The sequence below is a fragment of the Alexandromys fortis genome, unplaced genomic scaffold (assembly GCF_014885135.2).
Source record: "Alexandromys fortis isolate MF-2015 unplaced genomic scaffold, M_Fortis_MF-2015_v1.1 scaffold_36, whole genome shotgun sequence".
Lineage (NCBI taxonomy): Eukaryota > Metazoa > Chordata > Mammalia > Rodentia > Cricetidae > Alexandromys > Alexandromys fortis.
Genome location: NW_026067915.1, coordinates 1,887,531 through 1,905,972, shown reverse-complemented (window position 1 = coordinate 1,905,972; position 18,442 = coordinate 1,887,531). Strand labels below are relative to the sequence as shown.

The window sequence follows — 18,442 nt, the reverse complement described above, 5'->3', positions numbered from 1 at the left end:
CCTATTTTTTTAAAAAATTATGGGTGTTTTGACTGCCTATATATCTATTCACCACATACATGCAGTGCTGGGGGTGAGGGTGCCCAATCCCTGGCACTAGGATTATGAAGTCTGTCAGCACCATGTAGGTGTCAAGAATCAAACCTGGGTCTTCTGAAAAAGCAGCCTTACTCTAAACTGCTCAGCCACATCTCCAGCTCAATTAAACAAGCAGTTTTAAATGCGAAACCCAGCTCACCAAAACTAAGGGTGCAACAAGCACAGCACTTAGTTTATAGCAATCAACATTTACATCACAAAAGCAACCATAGCTCGAGCTATTACAGCATCTCAGCAAGCTGGAAAGAAAGAATCCAACTAGACTTAAATTAGGGCAGGGAAAAATAATAAAGACTAGAGTAGACAACAGATGTGGCATTACACATCTGTAAACCTAACACTCGGGGCTGAGGGAGGAGGATTATCATAGGTTCAAGATTAGCATATTGTTACCCAGAACTGTCTGGGTAACAATACGTAAGACCCAGTCTCAAAAGACCAAACCAGAAAACAAAGCAAGTGACAAAAAACCAAGAGAGAAAGAGAGAGAGAACACTTAGAGACCATGAGGAGATATTACTAAAGAAATAAAGAACAAATGACTGTACAATGATAGATTTGATAGCCTATAAAACAAATGGGCAAATACCTGGACATACAGGCTTCACCAAGATAGACCCATGAAGAAACAGGAAATTGGAACTGCCCAATAGTGAAAAGGGAATCAATCAGTAAAAGAAAGTCTTAAGTCAAAGAAAAGCCAATCATCAGATAATTTTACTGCTGAGTTCTACTAAGAATTTAAAGAATCAGATACTTGTTATTCCAATCGCAATCTACAAGGCTATCATTATCTGGATATCAAGTCAGTCAAAGACACAAACAAAATCCAAAACAAAACAACAGGCTAAGTGATGAACATAACATAAAATGAAACCACCCCAAAACACTAATAAACATTAAAACATAAATTTTTTATAATCAAGAAAGATTCATTTCAGGGATACATGGGTGGTTCAACATATACAAACAAATGAGCATAACACACCAAGAGAATGAGCAATAAAAGCCATTTGATCATCTCCATAAATGCAGGTAAGGCAGTCAATGAAATTCAACATCACAATAAAAACTTTGAATCAGTTAGGCATAGAAGAAAGTACATAAACATAAAGACTATATATGATACTAACAAGCCAGTTTCTAGGAAACAAACCTAGAGTTTTACACTAGCATGCTAGGAAAAAAATGTACTATTTCATATTTATATGAGCTACTTTTTCCCTTACATCTAGAACAAGAAAAGGAGGCCCATTTTTTAAATCACCTGTACACAAACAGATCTAGTCAAAGCAATCAGCAGTCAAAACAAAGAGAAAAATAATGAACATTCAAGTTGGGAATTGTCAAATTTTCTCCGAGGATGGTATGATTATATATATATATGTATATAAAAATAAAAATTCAAGACTTTATCAAAGAACTATTACAACTAATAGAGAACTCAAGTTGTTGGACACAAAAGCAACATGAAAACCAGTAGAATTGCTATATACCAACAGCCAGTTATCTGAAATGGAAATAAGGGCAACAATCCAAGATATAATAATAACGTATAAAACAATACAGCACATAGGAGCGAAGTTAATAAAAAGGCGAAAGATCTCTAAGAAAATCATAAAACACTGATGAAATAAGTTAAACGGCCAAAATGAAAACATACAAAGACATCTGAATTAATGAACTGGAAAGATCAATTATTATTAAGATGCCCATACTATTCAAAGTGGTCTAAGGTGTTAACACAATCTCTAGCAAATGCCAGTGACACTTTTTTTTAATAAGATTAGAAATCCTAAAAATTTGAATGAGAAGATAAAATATTCTAAATAGCCAAAGTAATCCTCTGTAAATGTCAAGTAACAGGACTTATCAACTTTTATCATTTGCAGAAAAGCCACATAACATCAAGGCAGTTAATATTCCAACATGGAAGGTCACTTCTCTTAAAGAAGGAAGAAGAATAATGAAAAAGAAAGAGGAGGAGAAGGATATGAAGTTGAGAGGGGAATATATTGATGGGAGCCCTAGAGGGAGTTGGAAGAGGGGGTATAGAAGGTTTATAATCAAAATACATGAGATTCTTGAAAAATAAAAATACCTACAAAAAACCCTTACAAAATAGAAACAAAACCAATCAAATAAAAATTGACTTTTCAAACCGTCCCATTCCTACCAAACGCTTAACATTGGCTGTTCTCTAACAGATCCCATTTTAGTGCTCACCACATCTTATTTGTTAGCCTGCATGTTTGTGTTTTGCTCCCCTAACACAGCATACATATAAGCTTTATAACATTACATGACCGTATTATGGGCTTACTAGTAGTTTTTTTTAGCAAAATGAAGATAACATTTTCTTTGAACTATTACTTCTATTTATATATACATTAGCTTACTCAAATTTATTATTGTAACTAATTGATCTTTCTACTGATTTGGAAATTTTGGCATTAGAAGTTTAGTACTTTGCTGTAATTACAACATCTCATCAACATCTTCTGAAAATGACAGACTTCTTTAGACTGTTTTAAATTAAAAAATAAGAAAAGCCAATTATTTCTGGCAGGACAATGGAGCTAAGATTTGGATACATAGCCAAAGTGGTCTAGGAACTTTCCTCCTTAGCCTCTCAAGTGACAGGATGTACAAGTGGACACAGCAACAGACACAGACCTGACATAAGATGATAGAAAATAAAACTAAAATTAAATTAATGTAAGAGTACATATGGGTTATATAAAAATAACCTAATGTTCACACGTTTTAAACTATAGAATAAGAAATCATTTTCATCTACTTATTTTCATCTTACAGCTTCCAGGCCAAACATTTTTTATTACTACCAGGGCCTAAATTATCAGTAGTAATGATTAAAAAAAAAGTTTCAACTGTGCCATTTAAAAATCACTTGTTGGTATGTTCAACTTACACAGTCTTCTTGTCCTGTCGAAGAAGTTTAGAAGAAAATTCACTTAGTACTTCAAGAAAAGCCAGATTAGGAGGTGGATATTCTTGCCCTTTCTGATTCTGGTATTTGAAGGCAAACTCTATTCCATCCCTGAATTTAAAGAAAATAACATTTTAATTTCTTCAGATACTGTAGTTATCTCAAAGGGCAAATATTATAAAAACATTTAGAAACATAGTAAAATTGCTACTGAGGCTCAAAACAAGTATGGTAAATTCATATGGCAAAATAATGCTAATTTTAATGATCTATCTAGCTATCTTTTTTTTTTTTTTTTTTTTGAGAGAGAGTTTCTCAGTGTAGCCTTGGCTGTCCTGGAACTCACAGCGTAGACCAGGCTGACCTCGAATTCAGAGATCCACCTGCATCTGCCTCCTGAGTGCTGGGATTAAAGTCATGTGCCATCACTGCCCAGCCCCAATATATGTGTAAGGGTACTATAAAACCTTGGAAAGCAACTGGATTGGCAGGAAATCTGTTTCTGGGAGTTACTTATGGTATCAACCAGCATTGTGAAAACAGTTCTCTGTGTGTGGTACAATATATGTCTGTAATGGTTTGAGTGAGAATATTCTCCAAAGACTATTTGGATACTTGGTCCCCAGTTAGTTTAGGAGGTATGATGCTCACCAGGAAGCTTTTGAAAATATTGCATCTTTTTAAATACACATGCCCTATCATAGTCTTACAGACCAAAGAACAGGTTATTAATATTTTCTCTTTATACTATAGAAGGTGGGGTAAAACCCCCACAGGAGGTTTAAGAAAGCCTTAAGATAGTGCTACCCAATTACATTAATAGTTTAAGATCTTAGGGTTTGAAAATTCTGTATTTATCACTTTAGAAATGGGTCAAATAACAGTTGTTTATTTATAGTCCAGTAAACCTGAATAACAGGAGTTGTTTATCTCACTTGTGAAGCGTGGCAACTGCTTCTCGGGTCTTGATCTGGTCCAATCCAAATGTAAGAGCAAAGCGACGTGCCAGTTCTTTAATACCACTAACGTGGGCAGATGTCCTATCCAGATTAGGACCTTGTTCTTGAACAAGTTCATTGAATAACTGGTGGCAATAAATAAAAAGAAAAAAAGAAAAAAAAGTATGGCTAAGAAATATTTGAAATTTTATGTACTTTTAGAATAGGTAATATATAATAGAAAGAAGGTATATTTTCAGAAACACAGTATAAAGCTACAAACATGTATGATATAAAGGGTTCAGAACTTTTTTCACTTATATTGTAGGTCAGAATATCAGTTGAATATTCATATATAGTTGGATATAAAAGGATAAGATATTTTCAACTTAACAACAAAATACACTCAAAATGTCTTAGGTTGGTGATTACCTATGTGACATACATTCTATCAAAGTAAAAATAAAACTTCAGACCAGTAATAATATTAAAGCACCATCCCATGACCAAATCTAGACACTAAGCTGTGCCTGTATAAATCTACCTTCTAGATTACAGGGTCTTAAGGGTGCAGACTTGTCTAAAGCCATTCCCTCCTGACATACATGATAGAGGAAAAACATAAGGCTTTACCTACTGAAGAGTTCTGCTTCCTGCTTTCTCACTCCTGCACAAACCATTCATTTTCTATAATATATATGCATGTGAAAAAAGCAACCTAAGTTCTTTATACTATTTCCTCTGCCAGCCAAGAGTTCATTTCCCTGGTTTCTCAATGGTATAGGTACTGGAATGTATTTTTTTTGTTTTTAGCAGCAATCCATAACCTTTAATAAATTGAGCATCTAGTTTCAAGTTTATGACATTTGTAAAGGTCTTTTGGTCCAACAATCACTCAACTGTGCTAGCTGACAGGATTTAAAGAAGTCAGGGGAAATGCTGTAATAAAGTCCCATCATGGGGCATACCATTAAAATAAGCATGTAGAGACTGCATTAGAAATGACACATGTCCAGTATGCACACAAGACAGAGATTTATGCATAAACTGTTTCTACAGTGAATCAAAATGGGAGGCCTAAACAAAAAAATAACAAACACCAGCCATGATACCATCAGGAAAATAATGCAATGAGTTCCACAAAAGTAAATATTAACAAATTAAAATACATACATGTTGTACAATTTGTAATTGAATGAATGAAAGAGAAAGTTGGATCAGTCTCAGCAAATTCATAGTACTTGCATGGATGGTCCATATAGGGTAGAAAGTAAATGACAGGTTATGCACATGGATGCTCTCCTGTATCATTTATGTCTGTAATCATTTCACAGAGATCCTGTGGAATTTTCAATATTGAAGAGTTTGATAAAAAACAGACTGAGGTAAATAGAAACTGATTTTTAAGGCAAAATCACAAAGAAAGACATTCTAAGGATGACAGGCAAGAAAACAATCTCATATATTGTTCCTTTTGCCTTACTTGTGTGGCATATGGTAGAGAGAAGCTTTGTCACATTGGATGTTCTGGATATTATGATTTGGTGTTTCTTAATTGTAGTGGCAATAAGAAGCATAGACTTTGAGTGTTTGAAAGAGTAACTGTTAGCATGTGAAGAGAATGGCATTTTGTGGAAAAAAAATAAATCAGTGTACAGAAGCTCACTTGAATAAACCCCTTCACTGAGATGAATCAGCATCAATTCTTTTGATCACAGAATCTATTCTTACATCTACTCTATGTTTATTTTCTTAAAACTTTTATTCTTATCATCATAGGAATTTTCAGAGACGCAGGCCCATGGTAGAGTTTTAGAATTTCTGTGCTACCAACACATGCTCTTTATCAGGTTGTGAGCTAAATATCCACCATCGACTTCTATACAAGGCTACCAAAATCTGCCTCTGAATCTTAGTTCCACAGCTACTCTGAGTCATCGTATTTACATTTGTGTTCTTTACTTGGAGTCTCTGGGAACCAACAGTAAACTCTCAAGTTCTTACGTCACATTCATCACACCCACCTACCTGAGAGAACTCCTGCTTTCAGTTGTCCATCTCTGGAATGTTCTTCAGTAACACACTGTCCTGAACCTTACTATGCCTTAAATAGTAGGAATGGTTCTTCCACAGATTTTTCAAATGAATGTAGCAAATTATAAATTCTTAAACTTTAAAATGATTTTTATAGACAGTGATATCTAACAGCCTTCAATTCTAAAACTTTGATTTGAGCATTTCCTAGGTCAATTTATTCCTATTAACTATACATACAGCTCTTATTTTTAAATAAATAGTACTATACTACTTATTTTATTTTGAAACTTGTTTTACTTGTTCCCTTAAGTTGCAAAAACTTTTCAGTGGATACAGTTGAATGTGCACCCAGTTTCAACTACTTGGGAGGGTGAGGCAGGAGGATCCCTTAGCTCAGTCTAGACAACACAGCGAGATATTGTCTTAAAAAACTAAATAAAAAGAAAAACAAAATTAGCCACTCCAAAGTATCAAGTTATTTAACCATTCCTCTACTGATGAACATTTAGATTATTTCTAAAAATTCCCACCATGGGTTACTTATACAACGTGTACAGTATACTTTCTTATTTGAGTATCACTGACAACAATTTCTTGAAATTTATTTTGAGACAGAATTTCACTGTATCACCTTAGCTGGCCTGAGACTTACACATATGCCTTCCTCTGCTTCCCAAGTGCTGGCATTAGGCACATGCCACTATGCCTGGCTAATTAATTACAATTTATAATTACTTTTAATTTTAAAAGCCATTATTATTATTTTGAGAGGGGTCTTATGTAGCCCTGGGTAGCCTAGAACTTGATATGTACACCAGCCTGACCTGGAACTCAGGCAAGCAAATTATTATTTCTTAAATTTTCCAATATAACATGCCCTTTGGCCCAAGAGTAAGTCTCCTTAGTATTTCATCTATTTAAGATATAAAGCACACTATGTAGTAAAAATTAAGTGAGATAAGACAGACATGTAGCACATAACAAGTACAGAGAACTTTTATCTATCCCCCCCCCCCCCAATTTCTTACCTGTTGCAGACTGAGAATGAGGGTCTTAGCACACTGAATTTTATCAATCTGCCTAGTCTTACTCAGGGTTTCCTTAATGATATCACCATAGTCATTGTAATACTGTGAGATAAAAAGAAAACACACCTTAGAATTAGGAAATTCCATGACAAGACTATGGTGGTGAAGCTGGGCATGGTAATACACTCCTTCAAACCCAGCACTGGGGAGGCAGCTTGGTCAATAGAGCGAGCTCCAGGATAGCCAGGCCTACACAGAGAAATACTGTCTTGAAAAACAATGAAGAAGAAAAGAAGGAGGAGGAGGGAGCTTTGGAGAAAGAAAAAGTAACTACTATTAATAGTTTTATCAATATCTATTTCTTCATCTTCAAAATAAGAGTTAAATGGTATTGTTTACATTAACGATTTGATATTTAAGATTATGAAGTAACTAATAAAAAGCTAAAAGTCCCAGGAGAGGAAGTTATATATATATTGAAAAATGTTTTCTCATTCTTCTTTTAGATGTCTGATTTTTTTTTTTGTTCATGTTTGTCTTGAGATACTGAACTTGATGATATATGAACTAGGCTGGCCTTGAGCTCCTCACAATGATCCTCTTGGCTGTCTCCCATGTTCTAGTTCCTTATCCTTCATAACAGGATGGAAGGCACATTATCTAAAAGGTAATAAGGTATTACCTGGTGGTTCCTACTTTTTAACTTTATTTTAACCTCCACACTTGTTTCCATAAAGGAGGCCACAGTTCACAGTTGAGCAGCAGTAAATAAGATGTGGGCTCCCTTTTCTCTACATCCTTCTAAGAATTTGGAGTTATTTATTTTGTTGATAATAATAATCTGATTCGAGGTGAGCCGGAATCTCACAGTTGTTTAGACTGACATTTACCTGATGGCTAAGAATGCCAAATACTTTTAAAAAGCTAACTATCTATCTCACAGTACAATTTGTTGATTGACAGTTTTGAATTTTGGTATTTGTTTTGTAGATGTTAATTACTTATCTGATAAGCAGACCTTTTTAATTCTGCAGGCTCTTTTCACTCTGGTGACTACGCATAACCTAGTTAATGACAAGTCCTTACCTACTTGCTAATCTGAGCAATTTCCTTGCCTACTTGACTCCTATTCAGAAAGTTCTTAACAATGCCTGTGTCTTAAAATGTTTTCATATAGTAGTTTCAGTAATTGGGTTTTCAGTTAAGGCCTAGGCCTTTGATTCACTATGAATTACTGTTTTGTGGAGGGTGAGAAACATGGATCTAAATTTAGTTTTTTTCCCTAGTAGAACACACTTAAATCCAAAACTGTTTTGAAGTCTCAAGTGGCTTTAAAAATCTCTTTTTCTTTGGTGGTGATGTAATGGAACTTGGTTTGCAAACATGCTAGGCATGCTTAGTGCCACTGAGTCACATAAAAGCCAGCCATGTCTTGAGTGCACAAGAAGATTCAAATTTGGATTGGGATTACAGTTATTCAATCTACATAGTGATATAAAAACACAGACAAATATACAAGTGACTAAAAGGTACAAGTAATATTCTTAACAGTGGCAGAAGAAAACACTCCTGTGACTGGAGAACAAGGCACATACTCTGGTAAGTACTGTCTCCTTTCCGAGCCTGTCTGGCAATACCAGAGTTCTGAGCACTGATTTTACAAGATCAGGAAATGGAGTTTATAGAAAAAGAGAGAAGCCAAGAAAGTGTTAGGAACTCATACTGTATGAAATAATTAATTAACACTATAGACTGGTAAAGAACTTAAGCACGTTTACCAATGAGAAATTTCATCACAAAACTACCTAAAATACACTGGTGAAAACTATTAAGTTAAGCTTCAGTTATTCATTCATTTTAATTACCTATTTCTCTACCCCATAGGAAGGAGAAAAATATGAAACAATACCTTCATGTAGTGTTTAAAGATGTCTGCAGCTGCATGCATGTCAACAATATCATAAATGATAAGTTTGCTGAAGGCAGCAAGTAGGTTCCTTCTTTTATGTAAGGCTTCAATTTTATTAGCTTCATCTTCTTCATCACCCTCTAGCCAGAGAAAATAAAGTAGTTATGAATTTAGCCTGTTAGTGCTGCGAATCTGTACAACTGAAAATTCACTGAATATTAATTCTGATTTATTTATCTATTTCTCTAGCTAGCTGTGCCAGGGACCCAATTCTGGGATATGTACATGTTGGACAAATGATCTACTAATGAGCTACAACCCTAGCTAATTTAGTTTCTAATGGGATGAAAACAGTAAGCTTATTACTTCAGAATAAATAGCAGGAACTAAGATCCCTATATTCTAGCAGTGCCTACAGATAGAAACCGCTTTTCTTATATTTTTATCATAATATACCATTGCATTTATCCTAAAATGCTGCCCTTTCCCATTTTCTTCTTTCTCTTTTTTCTTTCTTTCTTTTTTTTAAAAAGGATTTATTATGTATAGTGTTGGCACCAGATCCCATTACAGGTGGTTATGAGCCACCATGTGGTTGCCGGGAATTGAAGTCAGCATCTCTGAAAGAGCAGGCAGTGCTCTTAACCTGAGTCACATTTCTCCAGTCCTCCTTTTTAAATTTTTTTTTATTATTTACTAATGTGTACACTGTCTGTATATGTGCATGTACTTGAGATTAGGGCCATCCCCTGGAGCTGGAGTTACAAGCTGCCTGATGTGGGTGGTGGGAATTGAACTTGGGTCTTCTGCAAGAACAATACACATTCTTAACCACTGAGCCATCTCTCCAGCCCCAATTTTCTTCATTTCTTATATACTAATATATTCCCCCAGAGAACTTTCTCAGGTATGGACAAAAAGATTTGGAAATGGAAATATATGTAATAGCTAATTTTTGGTGCTTCTACTACATATGATTACATAATTAGCCAGAAATTATATACACAAACATATATAATGCTTATTTATTTATATGCATGTGTTTGTGTCTATGTGAGCATATGCCATACGTGTACAGGTACCCCCTTGCTGGAGTTATAGGCACCCAGTAGTAAGCTACCTGACACGAGTGCCAGGAACTGAACTTGGGTCCTCTGGAAGAGCACCAAATGCTCTCATCCAATGAGTTCTCTCCAGTCCAAAATCAAATGCATTTTCATTTTTACTTATTTAATTAAAAATAATTTATTTAATGTTAAGTGCACGAGTGTTTTACTTCCATATATATATGCACCATGTGCTTGACTGGTGTCCAAGGAACAGAAGACAGCACCAAATATCCTGAGACTGTAAATTGATGACAGTTGTAAGCTGCCATTGAACCCAGGTCTTCTGGGAGAGCAGCAGGTGTTCTTAACCACTGAACCTTCTCCAGCTTCCAGTGAATCATATTTTTAAAGTTACTAAAAACTTTAACAACAAATATTGTCTTTACCTCAAATTTTGAGCTTTAGATTCCATTGGCTTTACCTGTAGTCCTAGAAAAAGTTGTCCTTAAAGATTTGGAGGATAGCATTTGTGACTGTATCGACACTCTCACATCCTGGCCCATTTGTATTTGGGATTAGTATTTTTTCCTTCATACAGATACACTTAATCTCAATTCCTCTTCTTTTATAAACAATGCTTTGAGATGTTTGAAATCAGTGGGTAATTCTCTTGAGATGAATACATATTCCAAACATACTCTGTTCCAGTCTTAGTATTTTTCAAATATTTTGTTAAAAACAATACACTGGTGGGGCTACATATTGAAGCCTCAGGCATTGTGTATGCTAAATAAGAGTTTTACCAATAAGCTATGCCCCTAGCCCAATATAGAACATTCTACTAGTATCAAGAAGAATAGAGCTAAAAAATGTCTTTTTACTATTATTTTAATTTTATTTTTGTTTTTTGTTTCTGAGACTGGGTTTCTCTGTAGCTTTGGAGCCTATCCTAGAACTAGCTCTTGTAGACCAGACTGGCCTCGAACTCACAGAGATCCGCCTGCCTCTGCTCCCTGAGTGCTGGGATTAAAGGCATGTGCCACCACCCTCCTGGCTTACTATTATTTTAAAAGACTTAAATAATCTACTTAACAAAAATCTGTTTTAAATGAATATTTAATTATAATTAGCCACTAATAATACAATATAAATTTTTAGTATTTGCAGGTTCAGAACCATTTTAACTATATAGTTTGACTATCATTTTTCAGTATTTGATACCATATAGTTTTATTTCTGGCTAATAAGAAAGTACTCTATAAAAACAGGGAAATGAACTTAAGGTAATTTTAAAGACACCATCTGGTACATTCTTGATTTCAGAAATACACAAATATATTAAAAAATTTTAAGGTCAGCAGGGGCACAAGCGTTTAGCCCAGGCTGGCCTCAAACACACAGAGGTCTAATTGCCTTTGCCTCTAGAGAGCTAGGATTAAAGGCAGTTCCTTATGTAGTGCTTTCTCGTCTAAAACTTGCTATGTAGTTAAGGATTTCTTCAAGCTTGTAGTGATCCTCCTGCTTCTGCCTCCCAAGTACAATAATAACATGATGTGTGTTATAAAGCCTGGCTTAGATTTGTTCTTCCTCTATTGCACTGAGTTTTGAACCTATAGCCTAGTGTATGATGGGTAAACACTGTACCACTGGGTTGCATCAGCAGGTCCTCTTTTCATTTTTTAATAAAATTGTGTGACAGGGTCACACTAAGTTGCCCAGGTTGGACTTGAACTTTGTAGCCCAGGCAATCCTGAATTTGCAATTAGCAGGGATTATAAGCATGCTCTACTACCACACTCAACTTATTATTATTATTATTTCAGTTTTTTGGTTTCGCTTGGTAGTCCTGGCTGGCCTCGAACTCAAATAGATTCACCTGCCTCTGCCTCCTGAGTGCTGAGATTAAAGGTGTGCACCAACACTGCCCAGCTTCTAGCTTGTTTTTTTGAAAACAGAAAAATCTCTATAGGTTTTAGAATTGGATTTACCCCATGCCCCTCTGCTATCTTTAGAGGTTGAAAAGGTAACAGAAGCCATAAGTACCCATGCTTTGGTTTTCCTCATCTTGATCAATGAAAACGTGATCCATCACAAAACTGAGGAGTTCAGACTGGAGTCCAGTATCTGGATTAAACACCAAAGGTTGAAGGCCCTCTCTGCCACCTGTCATTAACTGGTGGCTAAAAATCATTAAAAGATCACAGAGCAGCATGAAAGCCTGCAATGCAAAAGGAGGTCATTAAAAATATAGTACACGAATTTAGGATATCTAATATCAGGAGTTTATTCCCCCAAAAGAGTTGATTATTTCATCAAAGTCTGTAAAAGGCCCTTTTCCATAGTTACACTATGTGTACGCGTGTACTGCTAGGCTTCACAGTGGTTGAGAGATAGCTATGTGGAGGGATTATGGTATGGCCATACTTTAAAAACATAAACTGAAGTACTCACATGTATATATATGAAGCTCTTTCTGGTGAGAAGTCAACTCAAGTTACAACATCTGCTCACCAGACCGCCAATATTTTATCACAGAATTCTTAGGAATCAAGAATTCTAAATTTGAATTTAAGTCTTCCAGTTGACAAGAATATATTTGTCAAAGTACAAGAACAGAAGATATAGCCTGGTTTATAACTTAAAATATCCAGACTTCTATACTCTGGGTTGTATGTTATAGATATATATGCTAAAACTTGAAAAATTATATCTTGTAGTATTAATCAATATATTTGGATGTTAATTGTAGTCAATACAGAACACTATTAACTAGTAATTTCTTACCTGTTCCTTAACAGGAGTATTAACATTAGATAGGCACTGTTGGCAAACAGCCAAAAAAGATTTCACTGTTTTCCTCAATACCAACAAATCTTCCTGTAAAACACATTCAAATATGCAAGCATGAATCACAATATACTAAGAAACTGATCCAAAGAAAAATAAACAGAAAATGGTTGTTTATTGTAAAATAATTCATAAAACTAACCTCATCATTGAGAATCAATTAGTAGTTATTTCCTACTTATTGAACACAATGGAAAGGGCAGAGAACCCAACAATATTAAACATTTAGTCATATTTAATAATGAAATGATCAATGTGACTATTCAGAAATATTTTTGTTTATAAATACAGTTTTATCTAGGCTGCTACTAGAATGTAAGATGATGGAATGTGAGATTGAAGAGATGGTTCAGTGGTTAAGAGCATGTAGCACTCTTTCCAAGGATCTGAGTTCAGCACTCAGCACCCATACTGAGAAGCTCACAACCACTTGTCCCAGTTCTGGGGTCCAATGCCTTTCTGGGAACCTGCATGCACATGTACACATCTACACAAACAAACACACAAGCATGTAGTTAAAATAAAAATAAAACTTTCAAAAAGATGATAAAGTGTAGCAGCACAATGAAAAGAAAAATCATGTTAGCAAGAACATGTTTCCTCTCCTCATGGTGTACTGCAAAGTGTTGTTAGGAGAAAAATGTGCACACAGCCTATTTCTAAGCTTGGAAATAAACACATTAGACAGTCTAATAATATTCCACATATGATAACATTTGAAAAGTATAAAGATAAAATTTATTTTCTTCTTGTTCTTAAAACCATTTTCATGTTTATTTGTTTAATGTGTGTGTACACATGTACATGCCAACATAGAGGGCGATTTGCAGGAGTTGGATTTTTATTTCCATCCTACATATTCGTGTTCTAAGATTGAACTCAGGTCAATCTCCAGTAAGTGCTATAACATGCTGAGACCTCACTTTTTTCTTTCTCTTGAGATATAGTCCTTACTACGTAGCCCTGGTTGCTCTGGAACTCACAGAACTCTGACTCCCTTTGTTTTCTGAGTGGGATTAAAGATACTTCTCACCAAGCCTTGCTTTTTCTAAAAAAACAAAACAAACAACAACAACAAAAACAAAAACCACACCACCACCACCACCACCAACAAAAAAACTTTTTGGTACTAGAGACTGAACTTTGAGCCTTGAATAGAAATACAAAAAACTAGCTTCTCTGAAGTTAGAGTCCAGGGGAAAGTAAAAAAAGAAGTCTCCGCAAAGAAGGAAGGCACCCAAAGTCAAAAGCTAACACTGGCAAGCATGAAAACACTTTTGCAGACAATGAAGATGCCAAGTGAAAAGTGTTTTATGTTTTAGTCCCCCCCCCCCCCAAGACAGGGTTTCTCTGTGTAGCTCTGGCTGTCCTTGAACTCACTTTGTAGACCAGGCTAGCCTCAAACTCATAGAGATCCACCTGCCTCTGCCTCCTAAGCACTGAGATTAAAGATGTGCGCCACCACCACCCGGCTTGAAATGTGTTCATTTTTAATAATTCTGTATTTCTGGTTATTATTTGAAATACTTTTTTTTAAAATCAAGGTTTATAAAATTACAGATTTTTGAAGTTATGTTGTTATCACACAGTATACTTCATTGTTTTTCTTCTAAATTCGGGGTGGGGGCGGGGAGAGGCATGTGTCACTAACAACATCTCTCCTAATCTGGTTGATGTAAGGGAAATGGTTTTCCTGCTAGTTTAGGAAGATTCCTCTTTGTTCCTAGGAGAGATTTTCAGATGTTAATGGGCATGATCACCTAGGCACAAAATTCCTTGTGCATACCATAAAACTCAACATTTTTTATGTCCTTTTCCCCCTCTACAACAAGCATAGACTTAACTCCCTAAAAACAAAGACCTGTTTGGACATGGACCCCTAAAATTGATTTTGCCAGTGTGTTGTGAGATTTGTACTTTCCAACGATATCACTGAGATGGTTTTCTTCAAAAAAAAAAAAAAAGGAGTGGTTCCTTTTCTAGAAGACTATGGATCTTCAGACTGGTCATTCTGCTATATTCATTTCATTTTCTGCAAGTCAGAGTAAGCTTGTAAAAGATTAAACTACATTCTTAATGTGAAATGTCACCCCTCACTCCTCTCCCTGTTCAAAGCATGAAACACTTTATTGGATTTCTGATCTTGTGGTCTATTGTTAATCACTGTTTGCTCATGTCCTGGCTGAAATAACATGATTGCTAATAAAGTTGGATACAGTTTGGTGTGGGAAAAACAAATACGTTCTATTGTTGGACATGTTAGTAGCACCTAATTCGGGAGTTAAGACAGTGAGGACACTCTGAGTTAAAAAATTTCAAACTAGCCTGGCCAACACAGTCAGAGTCCTGTCTCAAAAACAACCTCCACCCACCAACAGAAGCTACCCTTCACAAGGGAGTCTAAACTGAGTGTAGGAGTACACACATAAAATCTCAGCACTTAAAAACCTAAAGTAGGAGAATCAGGAATTTGAGGCCATTGTGTGCTATACTATTCCTCAAACAATGGAACAAACCAAACACAGACAAAATCCCTAGGAGAAGGGGGAAGTTATGATTAAACTTTGAAACCAGGGCTATCTATTATCAGGGCTCTTTTTCCCCTGACAAATGAGCCAGACACATGCATATAATTCTGTTGTATGAGGCCACTTGTTCATTTCCCTGGCAGCCCAGACTCCCGAAATAACTACACAGAAACTGCATTAATTAAATCACTGTTTGGCCTATAAGCTCTAGCTTCTTATTGGCTAGCTCCTACATCTTTATTTAACTCATTTCTATTAATTGTGTATCACCACTTGGCTGAGGCTTATGGGCAAGGTTCCATCCAGCGTCTGTCTCTGGTGGGGTTACATGGCTTCTCTGACTCCTCTTTCTCCCATTATTCAGTTTAGTTTTCCCCACCTTACTAAGTTCTGCCTTGCAGTTTCTTTATTCATTAACCAATAAAAGCAACACATAGACAGAAGGACCTCCCACAGCACAATTCAGCATTATATTGGTTTAAAAAAGAGTAAGGAAGAATAATTAACTGAATATAGAAATAACTTTAAGTTATTCTATTAAACTTAAATTCTTTACAATTATTCTGCTTGGTACTCTGTTTTGGGATTTTAACAGGTCAAGTGACATTTAAAAATACATTTACTTTTGCTAACACATATTTTGAAGGAGAATGCCTGTATTGTGCAAAGCAGTAAGAGAAGAATACTGTCTTGAGGACTTTCAATGCTCCTGCAGATAAATACTTACATATCCACACCTTAGAATTACTTGAACTTTCAATTTCAAACATTTGCAGAGAGCACTGGGTCGGGGAGAACAGATGAGGTAATAGGCAACTACAACAGAATATGCAGTGTGAGGATAGGATAGTATAGGATTTATGCTGAACAATTTTAGGGTCAGAAGTTGTCTTGGAAGGGTCATCAAAGAAGACATGCTCTGCAGTTGGATCCAGGATTAAATATATACAGCTACAGAACAGGCATCATACATGTAAACAAGCTCCTGGTAGAACCATATGACATACGAGAGTTAAAGATTCTGCAGGCAGAATGACTAACTAGAATTTCCTGATTGCAGAGCTAAAATACGGTAGACCTACAGCAAAAATTATGATGGACTATTTTTAGTTTCCATCATAGCCACAACTTATTGTCTGACCTAACATCCTTTTATCAGAAAAAAAATTACAAATGCATTCTTGGCATACCAAGTATTTATCAACCCAAAGTTTAAGAATGCCATTTGATAGCATCTAAGGCTTAAAGCAGTTTTCCTCACTCTGATAAAATCCACTTATCTTAAGTCCTCACCACATGTATATGGTAAATTTCTTGATTTATGACATTGATTCGAAAATAATAAAGTATCATGTAAACACTTCCAGGGTGGAACATACTATTTGAGGCAGCTGAAATCATGTGGCTAGGTCATGGTCACTCATATTAGGTTCAAGAACAAACCACCCATTATTCCCTTTGAGGTGAAAGCTGTATTTTGTATTGACACAGGCCACACATAGTAATGTGTGTCTGTAATGCCAACATTTGGAAGGTTGGGGAAAAATTTTAATTTGGAAGCCAGTGTAGGTGCTATCACAAGACAATGTCTTAAAAACCCCTTCAAAATTCATTACTCACCAAAAAGAAAAAAAGGTATTTTAGGTAGGGCAAAGAATGTTGAAAAATTAAAAAAAAAAAAAAGCATTGATATACCACCGAAAAGTTATTGTAGTTGGGGCATGTACAGGCAAAAGAGCAAACAAAAGAGGGAAACAGGACCCATTTCCACTTAATGCAAGAAAGGGGCCACTTGGCCGGGCGGTGGTGGCGCACGCCTTTAATCCCAGCACTCGGGAGGCAGAGGCAGGCGGATCTCTGTGAGTTTGAGACCAGCCTGATCTACAGAGCTAGTTCCAGGACAGGCTCCAAAGCCACAGAGAAACCCTGTCTCGGAAAAAAAAAAAAAAAGGGGGCCACTTAAAATGCCATGACAATTATTTGGATATTATACCGAAGGATTTTTATTTTGTTACAGGTGCACTAAAATTTTGTGTGACAGAGTAGAAGATAACATGAAATACACCAGTTAAAGAGTCAATAAAAACTTCTGTTGAAAGCTTACTGTATAACAAACATTATGTTCTATGTTTATATATATCATAATCATTAGCAGAAATAATTGTTAATAGTTCAGACTTATTTATTTACTGTCTCACTTTTTCTTCTTATAATTCATTCATTTATTCATTTGTTCATTTACTGAGTCTCACCCTGGAGCCCAAGCTGGCCTTGAACTCAAAGAGATCCTTTTGCTTAGGCTTCCAGAGTAGTGTGATTAAAAGTGTGCACCACACTAGGTCCCATTAATAATATGCCTGTTTTCCAAAAAGGAAAACTAACATTCTGAGTACCCATTGGATCCAGAGGAAGCTGTGTTTATACTATTTAACAAGTATTTGGTCTTTGTCTATTTCTTAGCACAGAACTCTTAAAATCTTTTCAGTTTGTAAAGTGAAGTGACTTTTTGTGTGTGCTAATAAGTCGACTGATGGTTGGTATCCCCCTAGGTACCTTCAGGCTACTCATTTAAAAGACAAGGAATAGTAAGTGTTAGACCTTTAAAGTCCTTTCCCACTTATAGTCCCCAAATCTAAATACTGATCCTTACACCCACAGATAAATGAAGCTCCCACTTCTTATTAAAGATTTCTTTTACAACAGATGGAGACAAATCTATAATTGGCCAAAATGCATAGAATAAGTGACTGTGGGGTGTCCAACTACAACTGACCCCTATTCTATACCTAAGGCTCAAGGAAAATCATGGAAGAAGGGGAAGAAAGAGTGTAAGAACCAGAGGTGCAGGATGACAGTTGTTAATGTTTGTTACACATGACAGAAAAAAATGTACCTGTGAACTTCCAACAATATGGCTGCCCGAACAATACTACTACAAAGGCAATGCTCCTTAAAGCAGACAGGAGAAATTCTACATGGCTTCCTCCCTAGATGAAGAGCTACAGGAGGCTTATGGGGGGGGGGGGGGGGGGGGGGGGGGGGGGGGGGGGGGGGGAG

At 35.9% G+C, this 18,442-nt stretch overlaps 1 protein-coding gene across 3 annotated transcripts in view; it reads right to left on the bottom strand.

Annotated features, from left to right (window-relative positions):
* The window catches only part of Stag1 (STAG1 cohesin complex component), a 305,418-nt gene that overhangs the window by 15,950 nt on the left and 271,026 nt on the right, over window positions 1–18,442 (bottom strand). For all 3 annotated transcript variants that reach the window (XM_050139376.1, XM_050139375.1, XM_050139374.1), the window contains 6 exons: window positions 12,795–12,887; window positions 12,054–12,228; window positions 8,962–9,101; window positions 7,053–7,154; window positions 3,985–4,133; window positions 3,032–3,160 (listed from right to left, as the gene is read on the bottom strand). In XM_050139376.1, the coding sequence (XP_049995333.1) occupies window positions 3,032–3,160; window positions 3,985–4,133; window positions 7,053–7,154; window positions 8,962–9,101; window positions 12,054–12,228; window positions 12,795–12,887 (788 nt within the window). The remainder of the gene's footprint in view (window positions 1–3,031; window positions 3,161–3,984; window positions 4,134–7,052; window positions 7,155–8,961; window positions 9,102–12,053; window positions 12,229–12,794; window positions 12,888–18,442) is intronic.